General features: G+C 39.9%; 1 protein-coding gene across 1 annotated transcript; it reads right to left on the minus strand.

Annotated features, from left to right (window-relative positions):
• Positions 1-5,638: 5,638 nt before the first annotated feature.
• Positions 5,639-19,971, minus strand: LOC139623443 (uncharacterized). The gene is given in 34 exon segments (XM_071481686.1): positions 5,639-5,781; positions 7,204-7,266; positions 7,379-7,480; positions 7,836-7,979; positions 8,068-8,272; positions 8,910-9,044; positions 9,159-9,284; positions 9,425-9,501; positions 9,597-9,639; positions 9,764-9,795; positions 10,202-10,292; positions 10,391-10,455; positions 10,610-10,724; positions 10,818-10,930; positions 11,074-11,206; positions 12,085-12,374; positions 13,202-13,333; positions 13,723-13,785; positions 14,113-14,214; positions 14,788-14,934; positions 15,507-15,927; positions 16,040-16,159; positions 16,266-16,312; positions 16,466-16,541; positions 16,638-16,702; positions 17,049-17,139; positions 17,256-17,320; positions 17,533-17,665; positions 17,788-17,937; positions 18,015-18,088; positions 18,230-18,353; positions 18,437-18,591; positions 18,701-18,836; positions 19,394-19,971. Coding segments are annotated over 34 exon segments (4,080 nt in total). The 5' UTR covers positions 19,501-19,971; the 3' UTR covers positions 5,639-5,643.
• Between the last annotated feature and the right edge of the window lie 545 nt (positions 19,972-20,516).

Below are 20,516 nucleotides of genomic sequence, written 5' to 3' on the forward strand. Positions count from 1 at the left end.
CAGCTGGGCTGTCAGAAGGTGTCATTTTTGCAAAAGAAAATAGGGGAATAAGTGGCTGCAGAAGCTTTCAGAGGATCCTCCTGAAACACTGCCGGCTCCCCTGCTGCTCCGCAATGAACTGCTGAACTCCAGATGGGGCTGACTCTTTGACTTATTAAAGATTTAGCAGGTGGGTCTGCCGTCGTGTCCTTGACCTTCAAAGCTGCGAAGTGTGGCTGCGACCATTCGAAGACAGTGAGTGTTTGGGGATTTGAAGGGACAGGAAGCTGACAAACAACTCTGCTGGCTTTTCCAGTCGACAGCGTTGGCAGACTGTCAACAGAGAGAATGCAATATCATTTGTAGTAAATTACCAGCCCGCACAAAGTGACACAAGGCAGCGTAAGTCAAGTTGTTCTGACAGCTACTTCAGCTGCCACACAGAGCACACATCGGCCAAGAAAAGAGCACACATCCTCACACACGTTTCTCTTTTACCCATATGTGCCCGTGAGTGAAAACAAAACACACACACCAGCAGATCAACACAGACAGATCAATCTTACATACATTCCTCCAGAAATCTCATGACGTAAGAAGATAACACATTTTGCATGAGAGAAAATGTACAATTAATTTCAAAATCCTGAAACTGAATATTTCTTTGTGGAATAATGGCTGGGAAACTTAATTTGAACAAATGTTGCTTATACTTGTAACATTTTTCTTCGTCAAGAGAAAAACTGTACTTTTGGGGTGGAAAATATTTCATTGTATTTCCTTAATGAAATCATATTGTCTTGCATCAAATGGGGCATCCTCAATACTTAAGCAAAAAATACAATACAAGAAGAAGATTAGTGTAAACATAGGGCCTTAGCATGGATTGAAATTTGTTTACATCAGCTACATCAGTTAGACTGACAAGAGAAACCAGGAGTGTCAGGAGAAAAGTCTCCCCAGCAGTGATAAACAACAGCAGTTAACCAAAAAGAAAATATTATCTCTTCTGTCTGACAAGCCTATTCTCAGGAGACAGTGGGGTTTTTTTAAAAGTGGGAAGGATATTGTAATATATAAACAAATATTTGGCTGATGTGGAGCAAAGTTTGCCAAGTCTGCTGTCTCCAATGTACAGTGCATTTAATGTAGAGCAGCTGGGAGTGAAATGAGTTTTATGTAACTAGATTACAAGAGCCTGGGGGAGGATGCACAGTAGGTGTAGTGGAGAGGACCTGGGGGTGATCTCCTCTGCTGACTGGAGCTGAATCAGATGGATCTGAGTGAACACAGCTCAGATACACAGATTGAATTCAGTTACAAGGGCCAGACAGAAAAAGCGACAGCAGATTTTCTTTTTTATTTTTTTTATTTTTTGCTCCTTCAAAAGAAATGTGTAGCTACTCATTTATATACAGAAGTAACTTTCACAAGGCCACTCCACTTTCAACACGAAAGCCTCTATTTAGCATTTTCAAAACATTCTGTTCGTCACCACTAACATGTTGCTTCACAACTTTTAATTGGGGTGACCTTGTTATCGGACAAACAATGAAAAATGTCTGGGTAACTGTAGATTTGACATCAGCCAGGATTTCACAAATACTTAAATGCCACAACCCTCCGACACCCCCCCACCCCCACTCCAGCCCCTTCAGAAAATTTTGACAAGACACCAGATTTACTTTTTTTGAAATGCTGCCTGGAAATGAGAAAAAAATATCTTGAACTCTGAAATGGTCCGTTGTCATGTGAAGTTTCCATGAGTTGTAGTAAATATCTTGAAACATGCTAAATCACTGGCATAGTGTCCCCTTAAACAACACTGTCAGGCGGAGACGGCAGGATGTGGTTCTGGAGAAGTGGAAAGTCCAGAGTAAAAGCCAAGTGGGGCCTGCAGCGAGGCGCAGCATGTGGTCATGCTCCAGTTAACCGGAGTTCACTGGAGGTTAAGTGGGCTATAGCTTAACAACAGAAACTTCTATCTATGCACAGCCAGGGAAAATAGTCTCTGACAACTCACGTGTATCGCTGTCATGTTGATTCTGGGGTCTGCTGGTGGGCAATGGATTCAAGTTTCAAGACCTTTATTTGTTACATGCAACATGCAACATAGTACATGTGCAGTGAAATGTTTTTTCCCTGACAGGGGAATTGAGTTATGGAAAAATCAATGAACAAACTAAATAAAAATATGTAAGCATGTGTATAACTATACACTAAAAAAGTGATAAACAATAACAACCTTGAGATCCAAAAATGTGTAAGCAAATAACTAATATACAGTAACATGTATCTGAACATATGCAAGCAATAAATTACACACAAATAAATAACCAAGACAGTCAGACAGTGGTTTTGCTGAGTATACTGTTATAGAGAGAGAGGAACATGTACCCTACTAGTGCCTGACTTCAGCAGCTTGAACAGTTTATTACAAGGGTGACCGGAGTCTCTGGGGACCCTGAGAGCCCTGACCAGACACCGCCTGGTGTAGATGTCCTGAAGGGCAGAGAGTCTAGTTTTGTCTCTGCAGCAAGGCTGATTCCTAAAACACACGGAGCAGAACAAACTCTGTTGCTGCTTCTGCAACGAGGCTACACACAGAGTAATCGTTTGCTGCGGCCCCTGGGACACCGGGGAGACACTCCACTGCTGTGCTCCTGACTGGCGAGTCCATTTTACCCTGGGCTACACGGTCCAGGCCACCGACTAAAGCACTGCTTCAGTGCCCACACTGCTCTCAGAGGAAGTGACCTCAATACATCCAATAACCCTGCTCGCACAAGCACGACAGCTGTGGAAGATTGGAAACACTCCCGGTTTCTTATCTTAGATGCTGCTAAAATGAGAGAGTACATTGTTTTGGTGTAAATGTCAAGGGAAGAATGATTCAGAGTTTCCTCATGCAGTTTATATCTAGATGACATCAAATAAAAAAGAAAAAAACTCATCTATCAACTGTTGGTAATTATTGAGGAGGTGAAAAATATTTATTCCTAATGAAATGAATTTTGACTATCATGCAAATATATCAAAGCTTAGCACACTTTCTCTATGAAGACCCCTGAAATAGCAGCAGGCTAAACCCTATAAAATGTGTTCTCTATAGGAGGATAAGATCATCCTGGATGTTCAAGTGGTTTATTTCTGCAGCTTTTTCTCTCCTTACAGCTTCTGCCACCATCAGATTTTAAGAAGGCATCTAAGAGGTGGGGCCATGACTGATTATTAACCAGTTTATTCAGTCTACATGAAGACTGTCAATCCACCTACAGCCTCTATTCAGGGAAACTAAGCAAATATTAGGGCTCTTTGCAGTGATAGCTGAGTTACCATACTGAGCCACAGGAGCTGATTTGTGCTGATTACCGGGGCCTATGTGACTGGGTGCACCGCTGCCAGGTGATTGTGTGGGATCCTGCGTTTGGCACTTGTTACTGTTGTTTTCCACAGAGATGCTAATCATCCAGCATGCGCCGGAGGCATGATTAAATGTCACACGGCTCCCTCAGTTTTGGCCCTCTCACTGTGAATAAACCTCTCTCACCTACAGGCTGAGGGGGCCTGGAGTCTGCAGCCGTGCCCTGAACAGCCTGAGCCACACAGAGCCACAGCTCCCCCTACAGGTCACACCACGAAAGACAACAACAGTCAGGCCAGTGGGCAAACTCTTCACATCGGTCCAACCTGAGCTTTTATACATGACTGTTTGTTTTGTTTTTTTGCTTTTTTTTTATTTAATGTGTGTTTAACCACTGTTAGATTCATTCTTGTTTCACTTAGATTTGTTGCAAATTACTACCTGTATATTGTGCATTTCTTGTTGCTCTCATGTTACCTACATCAAAACACAAGTTATCAGAAAGTCTTAGCAAAAAGGGAATGATGTCATAAACTGTAATTAAAACAAATAAGAAGGCAAGACTGCCCTCATGTGGTGAATCCAACTGTAAATCATGTGGCCATCTGGATCATGGGAAACTGTAGCCTCAAAGAAAACAAATTCTGCTTTTCTTTGTGTCAAAATATGTACATTTTCATCAGTGCATCTATGCAACAGTTGGTAAGTAGGTAGGCAGTCTTCAGATTTCAAGCCATTCATCAGCATAGTTTTCTACTGGAATATTAACAAGAAAGCATAGAAGGTTGAAAGTGATGTTATCAAGTGCATAAGGCGGGCATTGTGCAGTAACATGACACAGGAAGCTATACAACATAGGAATTGATATCTAAGTTTTAATAACAGTAACCAAGAGTTTTACATGCTATAAAATCAGAATTCAAATCTAATTCAAATATTCATATAAAAAATTCATATAAAAAGGAAACAGTCGTCAGTCTTTCAAAATTCTTATACAAAAAAAAAAAAAATTACAAGTGGACTTACATCCAAGAAAAAACAAAAAGCAGCAAAGCAAATGGCAGTGCACATATGTGAATGGCAGATAAACACTTACATCTGTTGACGGTAAAAACCTTTGACAGAGACTGTCAAACATATATAAACATGTACTATACAAGCAGTGCAGTCATGTAAATGTAATTCACATCCTCATCAAATCACACATCTCTCATATTTAGTTATCAGTGAAAAACAGTTAAAAAAAACAAAGTTATCTTAACCACATTCATTCTTCAATTTTATTTTATTGGCAGGCATAAGCAACATACAAGACACTGAATGTAGCTCTGTCAAGCTTCATGTGGCTCACAGCTCATATTCAACTGTAATGTAGGTTTGTGACTTTGTGCAACACCCCCAGGTCTTTGTATTATAATTTTAAAATCACAGACATGATTTAAAAAAAAAAAAAAGAAAAAAATGAAAGTTATTTAGAAGAGCCTCCAGAGCCCTACCAGCAGACTCTGACGCTATCTTTATTTATTCAAAGTTAAGATCCTCAACAAGTTTTACAAGTGAGCTACGCCAGCATGAAATGTATTTTTCCCATTTTCTTTTAAAATTTTCTTCTTGAGTTTTATCTTTAGTTTTTTTTATCAATATCCACAACAATTCAATGCAATATTACTATGCAGGTCCTTTCCAGACATTAAAACAGACCACCTCCCATGCAGTGGTGCCGGCAGGCGTAATCCTGAACGCACTGTGCGCACATATTTATTTTATGATTTTGTTTATTTAGCTAAATGAGTGAATCTGCTTAATGGTGACTTTTGCAAACATTTTTGAAGATTTCAAAATGCTTATACACACTTCTTAATGTGTTTACGACCAAAAAAGGTCAGGGGTAACCAAAAAAAATGCAGTGTACTACTTATTTACAATTAGTATCAGAGGAAAGCAGCTGACATGCAGCAGAGGGCCTCAGGTCGGACTCGAACCCTTAAATATAAGCCTTTGTAACCTGCGCTCTACCAGGTCCGCCACCAGTGCACCACAATGCACGGGCCACAGCTGGTTTGGTTTCACAGCATGGTATACGGGACATATTGTAGCATTTTATCCTCAAATACCGACGCACCCATGTTATACGGGATGATCCCATATCATACAGGATGGGTGGCAACCCCAGTGGGAAACCTAAAGGTAGTACATGAGTGGTTCTTGTGCATACTATGAAACACAATCCTACCGGCGCCACTGCTTCCAAGTACATGTATGGGATATGATAGACATGATTTTTCCTGTTGATCCTCTGTTCAGACAGTCCTGCTGTTGCGCCGTGCTAAGGCCCGTGCATTGAGTCTTTGAGTGCGCTGTTCAAGGTCTGACTTCAGCTGACTTGCTTCAGGTCGGTCCTCTGGCTTCAAACTCAGCATTGACCGAATGATGATGTACTGCAAAATGATGAAGAACAACTACTGACAAATCCAACCAAACCGCAGCTCTCATTCATTCCACAGCATCTGCCACATGTGGACATTACTTGAGCAACTAATGAAGGTAAATATTTTAGAGGCTGACTGCTATATTCCTCCAATATTGTCATCTTATACAATCCTGTTATGGCTCCTCGTCCTTTGAGGCTACACAGATGGACAAACTGCAGTCTCAGTTCAAACACCATTATGTCCCACCTGCCCTGTTAATGAACATCATCAGTACACAGACACCCCCTTTACAAGAGGTACAGTAACCAGGTTACAGTCAGCTCTCTCCAGTAAGTCAGTTTCTCAAACATCACGTAAAAGATAAAACCTGGTATCCATAGGTGGCCTAGAGCAGTGGTTCCCCCAGTGGGGGGCGCGGACCCCAGAGATGAAAGGGGCTTTGTTTGCTCTGAGGTTGTGAGTTTGTCACAATTATATTTGTGTATGTTAAATAAAACAAATCATAATAACAAAACCAAATGGATAATCAAAAGACTGCATATACCCACTGAAAAGATATTTTGTTCCACGTCTAAATTTATGAAGCATTCATTTATATACATGGTAAACCACAGAGGAGAAGGGAAAAAGCCTACAATGTTTATTTTTGCAAATAAAGATTTGTAATGAATCATGTTATTATTTTGGTGCATGTGTGGGGGCAGGGGTAATGGTGGGGGGGCCTGGCCTGTCTTGGATGCAAGCAAGGGGGGCTCCAAGGAAAAAAGGCTGGGAACCACTGGCCTAGAGGATTAGAGAGACACAGTGTCCCCACGCAGACTTCTCCTGGAGGAAGCTGATTTCTCTGCCGTATATATGGGTAATCAGCTCTTACAAGTACACACGTGCAAGACAAAGACTTCAGAAAGGTAAAGTATCACTGGACTGCCTCGATGAAAGACTTCATGCACCAGTTCTTGTATTTAAAAGATCTCAAAAATTCTAGTGTCAAGCTAAAGCAGAAACTAATACAAAGTACACTCTGTGTGTCTAAATCATTTGTTTACCACTGTCATATATTTGTTTAATCCAGGACTGTGTGAGCTGTGAGGGAGAGCTCTGCTCAGTCTGCCTCCCTCCTTCATTTTCTGAACATGTGGTGTTAAAAGTGACACCCTGTAAATTCAGCTGTAGTCAGTCAGTGTTTCTCGGGTAGAGTAACCTTAACCCCGAAATAGGAGCGTGTGTGTTTCATCAGACATGCACAAGATGAACGACTGAAAGATACAGCTGACATGCTTTCTGTGTAGACAGGCCACTGCAGTAACCAAGGCACAACAGTGCCCGGCTAGTAAACACACTCCCTCATTAACTGTGCAACCTGTTAAGAGCATGTCAGCATATTGACTGATTCATATTGCAAATACATTGACAGAGCCCTTGACGTACCTCTTCAGGAAACCTGTTTGAAAACTCACGGGGAAGTTTCTGTCTCCTGGCATCAGCCCAAACCTGGAAGTCATGTAACGACAAACAGGGCTTGACACATCGGAACTTAAACAATTAACAACATTGGCAGGTATTAATGACACACTTAGCACAATTATGTATTGTAACAACTCACCTTCTCTCTTTCTTGACCAGTGTAGATTTTCCAATTAAGTTCAAAGTATATCAGCCCCAAAGCAAAGATGTCAACCTTTCGGTCATAAGTCCTCTCCGTCTTCTGTCAGAAAACAAAAGGCAGGAGGTAACTTAATGTTTCTCCTTATTCACCATATGTTAAACATAAGCACTTACGCTCACTGTACGCTGTTAATCCAACAGCTGTTGAAGCCAGTGCTTTTGTTTTGGTCTGTTGAAACGTCAGACACATATTACATTTAATCCAAGCTAGAGATGAGAAAACTGATTACAGCCTTACTTTTTTTTTTTTTTCTTTGGTGAAGTTGCCATGAACATAACACACCAAGGTGCATTAAATCCTGTCTGCACCAGAAATGACATTTCACTATGGTTAAGATCTCCACAGGTACCTTTACCGCAGAATTTAAACTCAATGTCCATACAGACCATCTCACCTGCTCAGGAGCCATGTAGGATGGAGTTCCTTTGTACACTGTTCTCTCCATCCCGTTCTCAGCATCGTCATCATTCTCTGCTGTGACCAGACCAAAGTCTCCAATCTTCACTTTTTTGTCTCTCCCAAACATGATGTTGGCAGGCTAACCAGAGGAAAGACATAAAAATAAACAATGATGTCGCTTCATGGCTGATGGGATTTAATAAATGATTTTATCCACATCCTCTCACCTTCAGGTCTCTGTGGATGAACATCTTGGAGTGAATGTACTCGACTCCACTGAATATTTGCTGAGCGATGGTCAGGCTTTCCCGTCTTCTCTTGGAGTTTTGCTGAGACTGACTGTTCTTCTCATTTATCCAGTCTTTAAGTGTTTTGGTGTCACAAAGCTCCATCTGAATATAGAGGAACTTAAAAGATGAATTACTGGAAGACCTAGAAAAGATAAGAAAAGACAAATACTGATAAACATACCTCTAGTAAGTAAGGATTTTAAAGAGCAACATAACACCTGTTGTACATTTCATCTTGCTGCTCTCCAGTGGTTTAACTTTTCACTTGGCTGCTGTGATGTACAGGTGTACTCCACAGAGGGCAACACTCCTTTTTTAAGCCTGGTGTTAAAGCTTGTGTAATTTTGGCATCAATGGATGTTCAGCATATTGTAATTCAAGTGGTCTGCGAACAGACGTCTTCACCTCCTCATCTCAGAATTTAGAAAATCTAGCCTGTGATGGGAGATTTTGGACAGTCAAGTCTTTTCACACACACACACACAGAGAGAGAGAGAGAGAGAGAGAGAGAGAGACAGAGAGAGAGAGAGAGAGATCCTATTGGCAGATGTCTGTAGGCATTTCAGAGATGGAGAGAACTTGTTGTTCTTCTCCTGGACAGGTAACAGGCTGCTAACTTCATTTTCCTGTAACATCTGAATGTCAATTTACCATGACAGCAGGAGATGGGTGGCTGAGGGGAGAGCTGCAGGAGGGTTGCTGTATTTTCAACTTTTTCTCCCTTTTCTAGATGTCTACTCCAGCTTTAAGTTACTCTTTAATGAGTGGATGACACTCACTCTGATGTGCTGCAGCTGTCATCTGAATGGTCCAATTGGTAGTCTGAATCCTCCTCCCAACACGAGTAGAATCGGACAATGTTGACGTGATGGAGGTCAGACAGTGCCCTCACCTCTCGCAGAGCTTTCTTGTTCCTAAGGGGTAAAGGAAACAGCTGTTAAACCCTTTGAACTTGTCTTACACTGTATGTGAAATTATTACATTACACGATGAAAAACATGAAAAAACGTGTTGTAAACATGACTTACTCTTTAAAGGGAACAATCTTTACAGCAAAATAGATCTCCAGCAGTTTTTGTTTTGCCTTGAGGACATGACCAAAGGCTCCTCTGCCAAGGTGCTCTATGGAGTCAAACTGTGATCTAAACGTTTTACTGTTGAAGGAAAAGATGAGAAGATAGATATGTCTTTCTGATTGTAGATCAATTTTTGAAATAGACAACACTCACAATAAACATCATAGTAAATATAGTAACGTGCCAATATTAAAATTTCATGTTTTAACTTTCCATACCTGGAGATTTCTGATGGTGTCGACGTCCCCTCACTCAGACCACTTCCTGAGTTTGTTTCTTCAGGAATCAACACATCCTTTATCAACAAAACACATCATGATTTACAGCTTATACTGTAGAAAAAAACTGCTATAATATTGAATTGATTAAAATCTCCAGTAGTCACTATACCACTTTGCTGTTTTGACTGGTGTTTTGAAAATCTGCTGCAGGTCTAAGATGACAAGAAAAATGATTAGCAGTAATAATGTCATTTTGTGACCTTTTGTGTACCATAATATTATATTTGGTGAAATATTAAGTACTGTAACTACAGAGTGAGTCTGAAGGTGACTTACCCAGTTTTGGGCTTCACATCAGGATTTTGTTGCTTTGCATTTGGAAGAAAAATCATGCCAGTAAAATTTAGGCAACATTTTAGAGACATGCAAAGATAAATCAAAAATCGATTTGTTAATAAAAATGATCAAAAGTTAATGTTTTGTTTGTTTCTAAATAATCATAGTAATCCTATAGTAATCCTTGATTACATTATACAACGTCCTCTAATACAGAGCAGAATAGTCTGAAGCATCAAATCATCAAAATGACAGCTCAGTTGCTTTCTCTCAGGTTCCCAGTGGGGGGGAATCTCTGGACCCAGTGGACAGAGTAAGAGTTTACTAATATTTTCATATTTTACGTAAAAAGGTGTTTTGCCCTTTTAGGAAGAAGTAATCCTAGAGTTTTTCCTTCCAGTTTCATATAGAGTGAAGATTATAAAGTCGATAACAGACCTGAACCTTGGGATGGTTTGATGAATCGCTGAAAACAACTGAGTCACTTGTAGTTGTCGCCACACTTCTTGATTTTGTATCACAGAACTCCCTTGGAAAATACAAAGAGAGACATTAGTAAAACATATGATGTATGTTTGTCAAACATATGTTTTACATGTCAAACTCCACCATTAATCAGTGTCTTACAGTTTAGTTAGCGTGGGATGCTTGGCTGGGGCACCATCATCACACACAGCTGGAGAGAGGGACACCTGAAACACACAGAAACTCTTTAACTTCTTCAACTGCATCATCTTTCATGACAGTTCTCAGAGCTGGCGTTTTCAGAGTAATACCTTCATTTGCATATTTTTTTAAAAAGTGCTTCAGTTATTCAGTGAGATACTGACATGTATCATAACTCACCTCTGTAGGTTTACTGCCACATATCTCATCATACACAAACTTTGCTGCCTTCTTCTTGGATTTCTTCTTTTTTTTCCGAGAAGCAGGTGGGGAGTCCTTCTCACTAACCACAAATCTACGGCATGTAAATTAGACACTCTTTTTTCAGTCATTTTTAAATGCAGACTAAATAACTACAAAGAAATTAGGATGCAGACTGCAGACTTACGGAGTAGCATTATTCAGTCCTGGTCTTGACTTCACAGGCTCCCTTACACACTTAGTTATAGCAATACTTTTTTGATTAACTGGTGCACCATGATTTTTTGCAACATTTTCTGTCTGAAAGAAAAAATAAAATGTACTATTTTTAGCCACTACTGTCGGTTAAAAAATAAAAAAAAACAATAAAACATGCTTCAGCGTATGGTTTTTCATATATGAACACACCATCACACATGCACCATTTTAACAAAGAATCATACCATCTGTGTCTGATTTTCTTTCTCGCTCAAACTTCTCAGGGCACTTTTAGCTGCATTCTGCTTGGCTTTCCTTCTGCTCTCCCCCACACCACGAGGAAAGTCTTGGCCATTAACCACGGCCCTCAGGATGACCCTGGTGAAGAACAGTTCAAACCTAGTTATTGATGATGATGATGATGATGATGATGATGATGACATATGCATACACACACCACAGCTCTGTGCCATAGCACGCGCTTGACTGTTATTGCTTTTAAAGTTATTTTCTACTTGTAAATTTAGTTTCATTTTCCCTCTTATTTACTTATCTAACTTGACATTTTATTGTTGGGACGTACTTTTATGTCTTTGGTTGGTATCACAAAACTGTACTTTACACAAAACACTGCACAGTTTGCCCAAGATAAAAAATTAAACAGATGAAACTCCTCCCACACTGTAAAATCAACACACCGCCTGAACTTTCAAATGACCAAACCCTAATAACTATTTTAAAACTGAAACTGAAATTGTCAGCCGGTCAAACATTTCACACAGCGTTTGGTTTCTTTATTACCTACCCAGCTACACTATTATACACTTGTGCAAGGTGAGGACTACAGTAGGCCTAGTAAAGGTCACCCCTGCAGCTGATGGCCATTCATGGTATGGTGCATGGTGATTTACTGTCACTGTGTCGTGGCTGGGTCATCTGGACAGAACATGGCCATTGTTAATGTTATTAATTAACCCAGTTCTTTTACCATAATCATTGTCATTAGTCTGCATGTTGCAATGGGCAAGTCCCCCTCTAGGCGGAACCAGAGCTCACACTGCATATTTCTTTGAGTGTGTGTTTTAGTCCTGCTATGTTCACTGCTGTGTGACATCAGCCGTATGTTTCGGTTTTGCAGGACAGGAAAAAATAAAAATATATAAGGACGTAGTAGCTGGTTTAGCTGATAAAGTGGGCTTGCCTTTCCGTGGGGAGCATGAGGAACCTGTCGAGGAGTTAAAATGGCCTCAACTCACCGTTCAGGAGTCTCTGGTCCTTCAGAGACAGGGACCTCAAACCTGAGCTCCGAGCCCGTCCTTCGTGCATATTCCTTTAGTTTCGCCACATAGTTTTTTCTTCCCATCCCGACTCGTAAAATCCTGAGCGCACAGGACCGGGGCCGCAGCAAACACTGGCTGCGCAGCACTTTCTGCAGGAAGAGATTTAAATTTGCCTCCTCATTTTCTTCGTCTTCTTCGTCGCCATTCCTCCTTCCGCCTCCTCTTCTTCTTCTTCGCTGAAGTTTATTGGGTGTTACCGCCACCCACTGGTGCGGAGCGTGGGTCGTAATGTCTGTTCTTTGATGGGCAATCATGGAGCAAAAACTGCTGCTCTTGCCTTATTTGTTGAACTTTTTGATGCACCTAAATAATATTGATGGGGAAGTAACTTAATAAAAAATAAAGCCTGTATAGTATGTGACTTGTATATAAACTTTGTTCTTTTCTAACAATGTAAAATCTACTGTGGTGTCCAGAAGCATCCACGGTGGTTTTGCTGGTGATGGCACTGTTGGACTAAAGTTTAATTGATCTCAGTTTCCTCTTCTCCTTTTCCCAAAAAGGTGACCTGGCTTGTTACATTTAAAACAACACACCGTTTTGTCCAGGATAAACATTATTTTATTCACCAAATTCACAAATTCAATGCAAAGGCTGTAATGTGACATTGCTTGAAATACATTTACACCACACTGAATAAAAGCAAAGGATAAAAAAAATCAGCTGCTGACACTGAAATTACCTCCCACATGATTATTTCGAGCAAAGATGTTAATTAATGTAAAAGTTCCCCTTTAAAATCATGATACAGTTGATTTTTGTTTCATTCATGTTCCTGTCTGCATGTTGAAGTGTCCTTGAGAAAAAACACAGAACCCCAAAGTGCCAGCCATTGCCACAGGGATGAGTATGAGTGGGTAATTCAACGTGACCTCAGGTTAAAGTGCTATATGAGTGCAAAATTAACCACTGTCCTAAAATCATACAGTCACAGCATATCAAATCATTTCAATACATCACAGACATCGGAGGAGACAGATTTCCATCACCTCCCGTGATTTATGACTTGATTTTTCTCTTGTGCCTATCAGACAGTCACATTTTGCTGATGCATAGTTTTTTGTCTGTTGAGTGTCTGAGCCAACTGATCCAGATCTGCCTTCAGTTTACTTGCTTCAGGTCGGTCTTCTGGCTTCACACACAGCATTGATTTAATCATTCGTTTCTGCAATAAACAACAAAAACATCTAAGAGCTCTGAACCAACAATGATAAATTCTGTCATACTGCAACATTTCTGAAAGTCCACTCCACAGAATTTCCCACACATGGAATTCGTTCAGTCAATGGACCGATGTAAATCTTTTTAAAGTGAGATTGAAATCTTCTCGTAACTGTTGTGTGCTGCTTCATATTTGACATTATACATATACACACCAACAGTCCTGTTCTGACTCCTCATACTTTGAGGCTTTAGAGATGGACTGTTCTGATTATTCAAAGCCCTGTAGTTCAGCCTCTGTTGGTGACCATCACGGCCAACTGCTTCCCTGTGGGAAATACTGTTTCATAAGACAAGTAAATAAGTTCAGACAACAGGAATATGGTCATCTACCTCTTGGGAAAAAATTAATGCAAACTGTTTGGGGAACTTCTGACTTCTGGCATCCTGAAACATCTGTTCACGCAGAGATAAAAGGATGAGAGAACAGGTTAATCAGTCTGAGATACAGTGATGATTCAAGCTGTGCTCTGCAAATAAACATTGCAAATAAATACAAGAAAGATTAAATGAGACAGATTAAAAGACGGACAATAAATTTCCATCATATCTGCTATGTACACTGCCTTTGCTACATTCTATACTGTACTCTACACCAGTCCTGGTGTAGAGTAAGCTGCTATTGTATATAACAGACATAGGCCTATGTAATATGGTAACTTTGTCACATTATTGTAAAGTCATTTGTGACACATTGGTAGGATTTGTACATGAGTGACTCACGTTTACTCTTTCATGGCCAGAGGAGAGTTTCCAAAGAAGTTCAAAGTAAATCAGCCCCAAAGCAAATATGTCAACTTTTCGGTCATAGGTCGTTTCAGTCGCCTGTAATAAAATGCAGTATTAACAAGTGCTGAAATCATATGTCCTCTTAATGATCTTACCATAATAGATTCCATAAACTCAATAGTTAGTTTTATGAGGTAAATTAAGCTAACTGGTTGGCCTGTTTGCATTTACAGTTATATTTTTAAATAATTTTAATGGTTTACTTTAAGGCTGTAAACACTGCAACTGCTACTGATATAAAAAAGTTAATAAACATGGAAAAAGGTACAGTTATTTCATAAGTATACCAGCATATTTTACACAAAGTGTAATCTTGTAATACTTATTTACAAAATCATAATTTTCTTTATTTCAAGGCTTCACTGCCTACAGTGAAGACAGGTGATCTGGAGACAAACGGTGAATGACATGATTTAACAGTGTGGATAGAAAGTGGTACTGTTCTTCATTTGGCACCTGATTCGTCTGTGATTGTGGGGAAATATATCTATATCTATATCTATATCCAGAGCCCCGATCTCTGAGCCTGTAGAAACGCATACAAGTACATGCATTTTGAAACAATAATACAACAGAATCAAATGCTAATATCAACATAGACTGTCTTACTTGTTCAGGAGCCATGTAAGATACGGTTCCTGTTTTCTTTGTTCTCTCCATCAGGTTTTTGTCATCGTCATCATCAGCCTCAGCAGTGACCAGACCAAAGTCCCCAATCTTCACCTCTCCATCCCGTCCAAACATGATGTTAACAGGCTAACCATTGAGAAGCAAAAGCAGCAATTAAAACTAATTAATATCAACTCCTGAATGAATGGCCTTGATGGAGAAATTATCTGGTCAGCTAAGTACCTGTTGGAATAAAAAGTTTAAAAAAAAGAAAGAAAAAAAAAAGGCCATAAATTTTGTGACGGTTAATGTGAAAAATCTCAACAACTATTTGATGTATTTGCCATGAAATGCGCTACAGATATTCAAATGATCAATACAAATCACTTTGCTGGTTTATTGCCCATGACTTTGCTTTTTTGCGTGATTGAAAGCAAAAATCGTCTTAAAAGCTGGAAGCATTCCCTCTCTGATGGCTTAAAAACATTATTTTCTCCATCCAGCCGTGAATAAATATCTGTTGCATTAATATTTAATACTGGCCTCAAATAAGGTCTAAGAATAAGTCCAAAAATCAGCCTTAAAATTTCCTTACTCATAAATACAACAAATTTTGTCACAAAAGTGATGTGCAACCAACATTCATTAGTAAGCGGCAGCACACAGCAACACATTCATAGCACAGAGAGGACAAAGGCGAGACACTGGATAAACTTCACCTTTAGGTCCCTGTGGATGAGTTTTTTTGAGTGGATGTACTCGACTCCACTGATTATTTGTTGAGCGATGGGTAGACTTTCTTCTCTTCTCTTGGAGCCTTGCAGACTTTTCTCATTCCTCTCATTTATCCAGCCTTTAAGTGTTTTGGTGTCACATAATTCCATCTTAATGTAGAGGTACTGTGGCGTTGAATTACTGTCAGACCTAGAGAAGAAAAAAAAAAAAACGATGAAAATTCACGCCTTCATTTTTAGTAAATAAGTAGAGAACAGTAACATATTATGTGTGGATGAGACTTACTGAGAGCTTTCTGTTGAATTGTGCTGTTTATATTCTGAATCCTCCATCCAACAATGGTAGTATCGAAGAATGTTCGGGTGTTGAAGGTCTGATAATGCCATCACCTCTCGCAGAGCTTTTCTGATCAAAGAATTACATGAAAACTGCTCAGTTAACGAAACTATCCTATAATGCATCTGTTAATGAAATGATAATGTACTTGTACAAACGTTGCACTGCATCCTTGACTTACTTGTTACCGCGAACAATCTTGACGGCGTAATACTTGTTCAACAGTATTTCTCTTACTTGGTAAACACTACCAAAGCCTCCTTTGCCAAGAGGCTTTATGGAATCAAATTCTGATGTAAATCTGTAGGGGTTGACACAATTTTTTTAGACATAAAGGTAAAAAAATCACCTTGTACAACAATTAACAGGAAAAAACAGCCTGCAAAAGCATTGTAGTTTTTTCATACCTTGACTGGGTTGATGTATTACTCATACTCTTGTTTTTGGCAGCAGCCTTAGAGAATAAAATAAATACATGATATAGATTTAAAACGTTGAAAAAACTCCATCTGAATTAGTAATTAAATAAAGAGTAATTTGCGTGCATTCTCGTGAACTTTTCTTTTAATTGTCACAGCTTTCTACCAAGTTGAGAGAAATGACAGACCTGATCCTCTGCTGGGTTTGATGAATCTTTAAGCAGTACATAGTCACTTGTATCCGCTGCCATGTTTTGTGGCTCCCTTGATGAAAACAATAAGAAACACTATTAGCCTACAGCTTTACTTACTATAAACTCTACAATCTGCTTTAATACTTATGTCACTGAGGAAACTCACCGTGAAGATGGTGTTGACGAACTGGTTTGTGGATCACTTTCAGACACAGTTGACCATAAGTCCCCCTAAAGCACAGATATGTTAGAATCTGCTGCACCACTATTAGTATGAGCCAGTATTATTAACAACACTCTCTTTCTGCACAGCAAAAAAGAAAAAAAAATCACTGCATCACTGCCTGGCTTAAATGTTTTATGATACAGGATTTTAAAATATAAGCGTGCATGCTGTGGTGACTATGCTGAGTCACCTGAGCGATCAACTGCTGCAGAAAGATCGTTTGAGCAACACAGACCCAAATTAAACTTTATTGCTTTTACAATGCTACTTGCACTTTTTAAATAGTACTCCTTAAGCATGTAGGCTATTACTTTATCTACTGCTGATTTTTTTAATTATGAGAGAACAGACCTGAGCCCTGGAAGGGTTCGATGAATCTCTGAATTCTATTGATTCACTGGTACTGATTGCATTGTTTTGTGATGATGATTCATCGGAGTCCCTAGCAGAATGCAAAGACAGACATATGGACAGACTTCTCAGTACATTGATAGTACATTTATATTATGTAGTATTTTACTATAATCTGCTCTCCTACTTAGGTCAATAAGTACTTACTGTGTAGTTGATGGCGGTGAGGCAGATGGTGCACCATCTTCGGACACTGTGGACCTGAGGGACACCTAAAATACACAGAAAAAGCGTTTAATGCGATGTTAGACATAATCAGCTAATCATCATTTCAAGCATTTCATTCAAAAAGAAGCTGCTTTTTAGATCAGCTGCTGCCACTGTTAATATGAACCATTTTGTGTTGGAAAAATAGCTTTTAATCTTATATTATTCTGCCAGATTATATTTTAATGATGCAGAGGGAGCAGAAGATATTAAATACCTGACTGTTCCAGTCGGACTGTTCTTGAAGCGCAGACCAGGCCAGCCGAGCTGCATTTTGTTGGGCTTCCTTGACAGTCTTCCCCTCAGCCACAGGATAATCCTTGTTGTCGATCACCAGTTTATAGAAAAATCTGTGTTGTTGATGACTATGTTAACACTTGTATATTTTTTTTAACAACTGATCATTAATCAAGAGTTAGCAAAGAGTGTCTGTAGTGTCTATTCAAGTTACAGAGCTTCAACTTGAACTCACTGACGGTTATGAGGTGGACCTTCTCTCCTCACTTCCATGAATGAATGGGAGAGCTTTGTTTTCTGACAGTAGTGGTTCACAATTCCTTTGAAATTGGTCTCTGTCGAGCTGTGGTCCACGGAGTTCACACTCAGGCCTCTTGTCTTAGTGCTGTGATAAACAGGTAACAATTCAAATTGATGGAGACATCAAAATGTAACCATGTATTGGCATTGGGATATACTCACCAGATATCAGAATCATTTTGAGTTGATGCCTCGTGTTGTTGACCAGGTGTACTGTTGTAACTCTCATCTGCAGTCTTGGAAAAAAACAAACAGTACGATTTTGAGGTGGTTCAGACAGTAAAATGTGGCCTGCTTCTGTGACACACTACAACACAATACGTTTTAAATTGTATGATTTAGCCAAGAGAATCTGATGTGTATCAATACTGACTCACCTCTGTAGTTTTACTGCCATATATAATGTCATACACAAGCTTTGCTGCTTCCTCCTTGGCCTCTCTCTTTGTATTCCCACAGACAGATGGGTACTCCTTACCACCAACCACAAAGCTGCAGCACCTAATATTATACAAAACATTTTACTAAATGCATTTTAATACTAACAAATTAGATGAGAGTTTGGATGTAGTTTGGAGGCTTACTGAACAATATTATTTTGTCCCAGTTTGGTGGACTCCACAGGCCTTATAGTCAACCTTTTCTTTTGACCATATTCATTGAGCCAACATATATAGTTGATGTTACTGATGCTTGTGTCATGAACTGGTGCAGTGGAGGCTTCTGCTGCTGCATTTGTCTGTCAAGATAATAACAACAGAGACACATACATCAAAGAGACATATGGCAAGAATTGTACTTTGTAATACCTACAAGCAAACATGCACTCAGAGAAACAATAATCTTACTGAGTCAGCTGAGTCCTGATGATTGTTCTCCAAGCATTTCAGGGCATTTTTAGCAGCATTTTGCTTGGCTTCTTTCTTGGTCTTGCCCACACCCTCGGGGTAGCCTTTACCATTCAAGACTGCCCTCTGGGTGAATCTGAGAGGAATTGTCAGATCAGCTGGGGAGTGGTTTAAATCACATAAATGTGCACACTACCATTTTCAGCCTGTAGGAAGTAATATTTCAACTCATCATCTAGGTATGTTGCGACAACTGTCGGACTCCTCCTTAATTTTCACACAATAAACTCTTGCTCAGTTTTATCTACAGGCTGAAACTGTAGCAGTGCTTTTATTAAAACCTGAATTAAAGTCTTTGCATTCTGTGCAACTGCATACCTCTCCTCTGTCACATTTAACTGATCACAGTTTACTTGTCTCTTAACAAATAAAGATTTTAAAGAACACTGATGGTTAGAAGATTGTTATCTGATACAACAAAATGACACATTAATGTATAAAGAACATTATTTCTTATTTGTGTTTAGTAAGAAGCTGTGACAATTCTGATGCACCAGGACCCCTCTGAAAGTGTCCCGAGGATGAGCTGCTCTTGTGTGTGTGCCGTGCCACCCTGAGAGACGCACCCATCCGGCGGAGCATGAATGACTTTCAGAGGTGCGCACAACACGGACAGACATGTATTCAACTTACATCTTCGCATGGTCAGGGCCGTCAGAGCCGAGGTCTTCATAGCGCAGTGCGCAGCCGGTTCTCTGTGCATACTCGTTCAGCTTAGGTACGTAGTTTCCAGTTTCCATTATAAATGACGCAGCAGATTTTAATCTTAAACCAGATAAAAATGGGCGAACAAGGTACAAGGCTCACTGTGTCGCCGTCCTATCCCTTCCCATCTTCGTCTGACTCCTCGGTCTTAGCTCATATGCGTCTGCTCTTTCTACCCAGCTGACTTTAGCTGCCTGTAAGTTTCGATTTCCCCGTAGAGACGCTGTGCACGTACATAGCTTTACTCCGTCTGCACTGATGAAACTGAAACTGGCCAAAATGACGGAAATCTATCGCTATTAATGATAAGCACTGACAACTAATACCTAATAGCTGCAATACCTGCAGTGGTTTTGTTACGGGTTGAACAAAATGAAATGTCCAGTGGTGCGCACTGACTGTCTCAGGGAGGGGGCAACGTTTCCGAAGAGGCGAAGCTCCGCAGGGTCCAGGCCGGAGCTGTAGAGCTACACCCGGACCACCGCAGCCCCGGCCACCGGTGGCTGGGTGCGTCCGTGTGGCTGGCTCCACCTGGCTGTGAGGATGGGGTACAGGTGGAGAAACACTTCTTAGATTCATATTTCATATTTGATGTAGGGAAAGGAGTCATGTCAACCTAATGATGGATATATTTTATTATAAGTATGTGAGGTTCTGCACTCTATGTTGAGACAATGGAAGTGTTTTATCTTATTATGGTGGTTTATATTAGCCAGTTTATTTGCATTTGCAGGAGGACATGGTGGTTTGAAGAAGTGTGTATAGTCTACTGGTTATTAAAGGTAAAGGTGATGTTTTGAGCTATTAAAGTAATGTTCACAAATAATTCCAAGGTAGTAAATCAGCCTTCATAAACCTGTGAAATAAATCTGCATTACACATTCAAGTTTGTTCATGTGTTGGAAAAAAAAAAGAGACTGACTGAATAATGTGAGGAGCTGCTGCTGATTGTGGCGGGCTGTGGTGCATGTACATGGCTGTAGATATGGGCCTTGCTGTTGCTGAGAGTATGGGTGTGGTTGCTGTGGTTGCTCTGATTAGCAAGGCTGTG

Source organism: Trachinotus anak, unplaced genomic scaffold (genome assembly GCF_046630095.1).
Source record: "Trachinotus anak isolate AG129_WGS33_773 ecotype Australia unplaced genomic scaffold, CSIRO_AGI_Tana_v1 ptg000007l, whole genome shotgun sequence".
Lineage (NCBI taxonomy): Eukaryota > Metazoa > Chordata > Actinopteri > Carangiformes > Carangidae > Trachinotus > Trachinotus anak.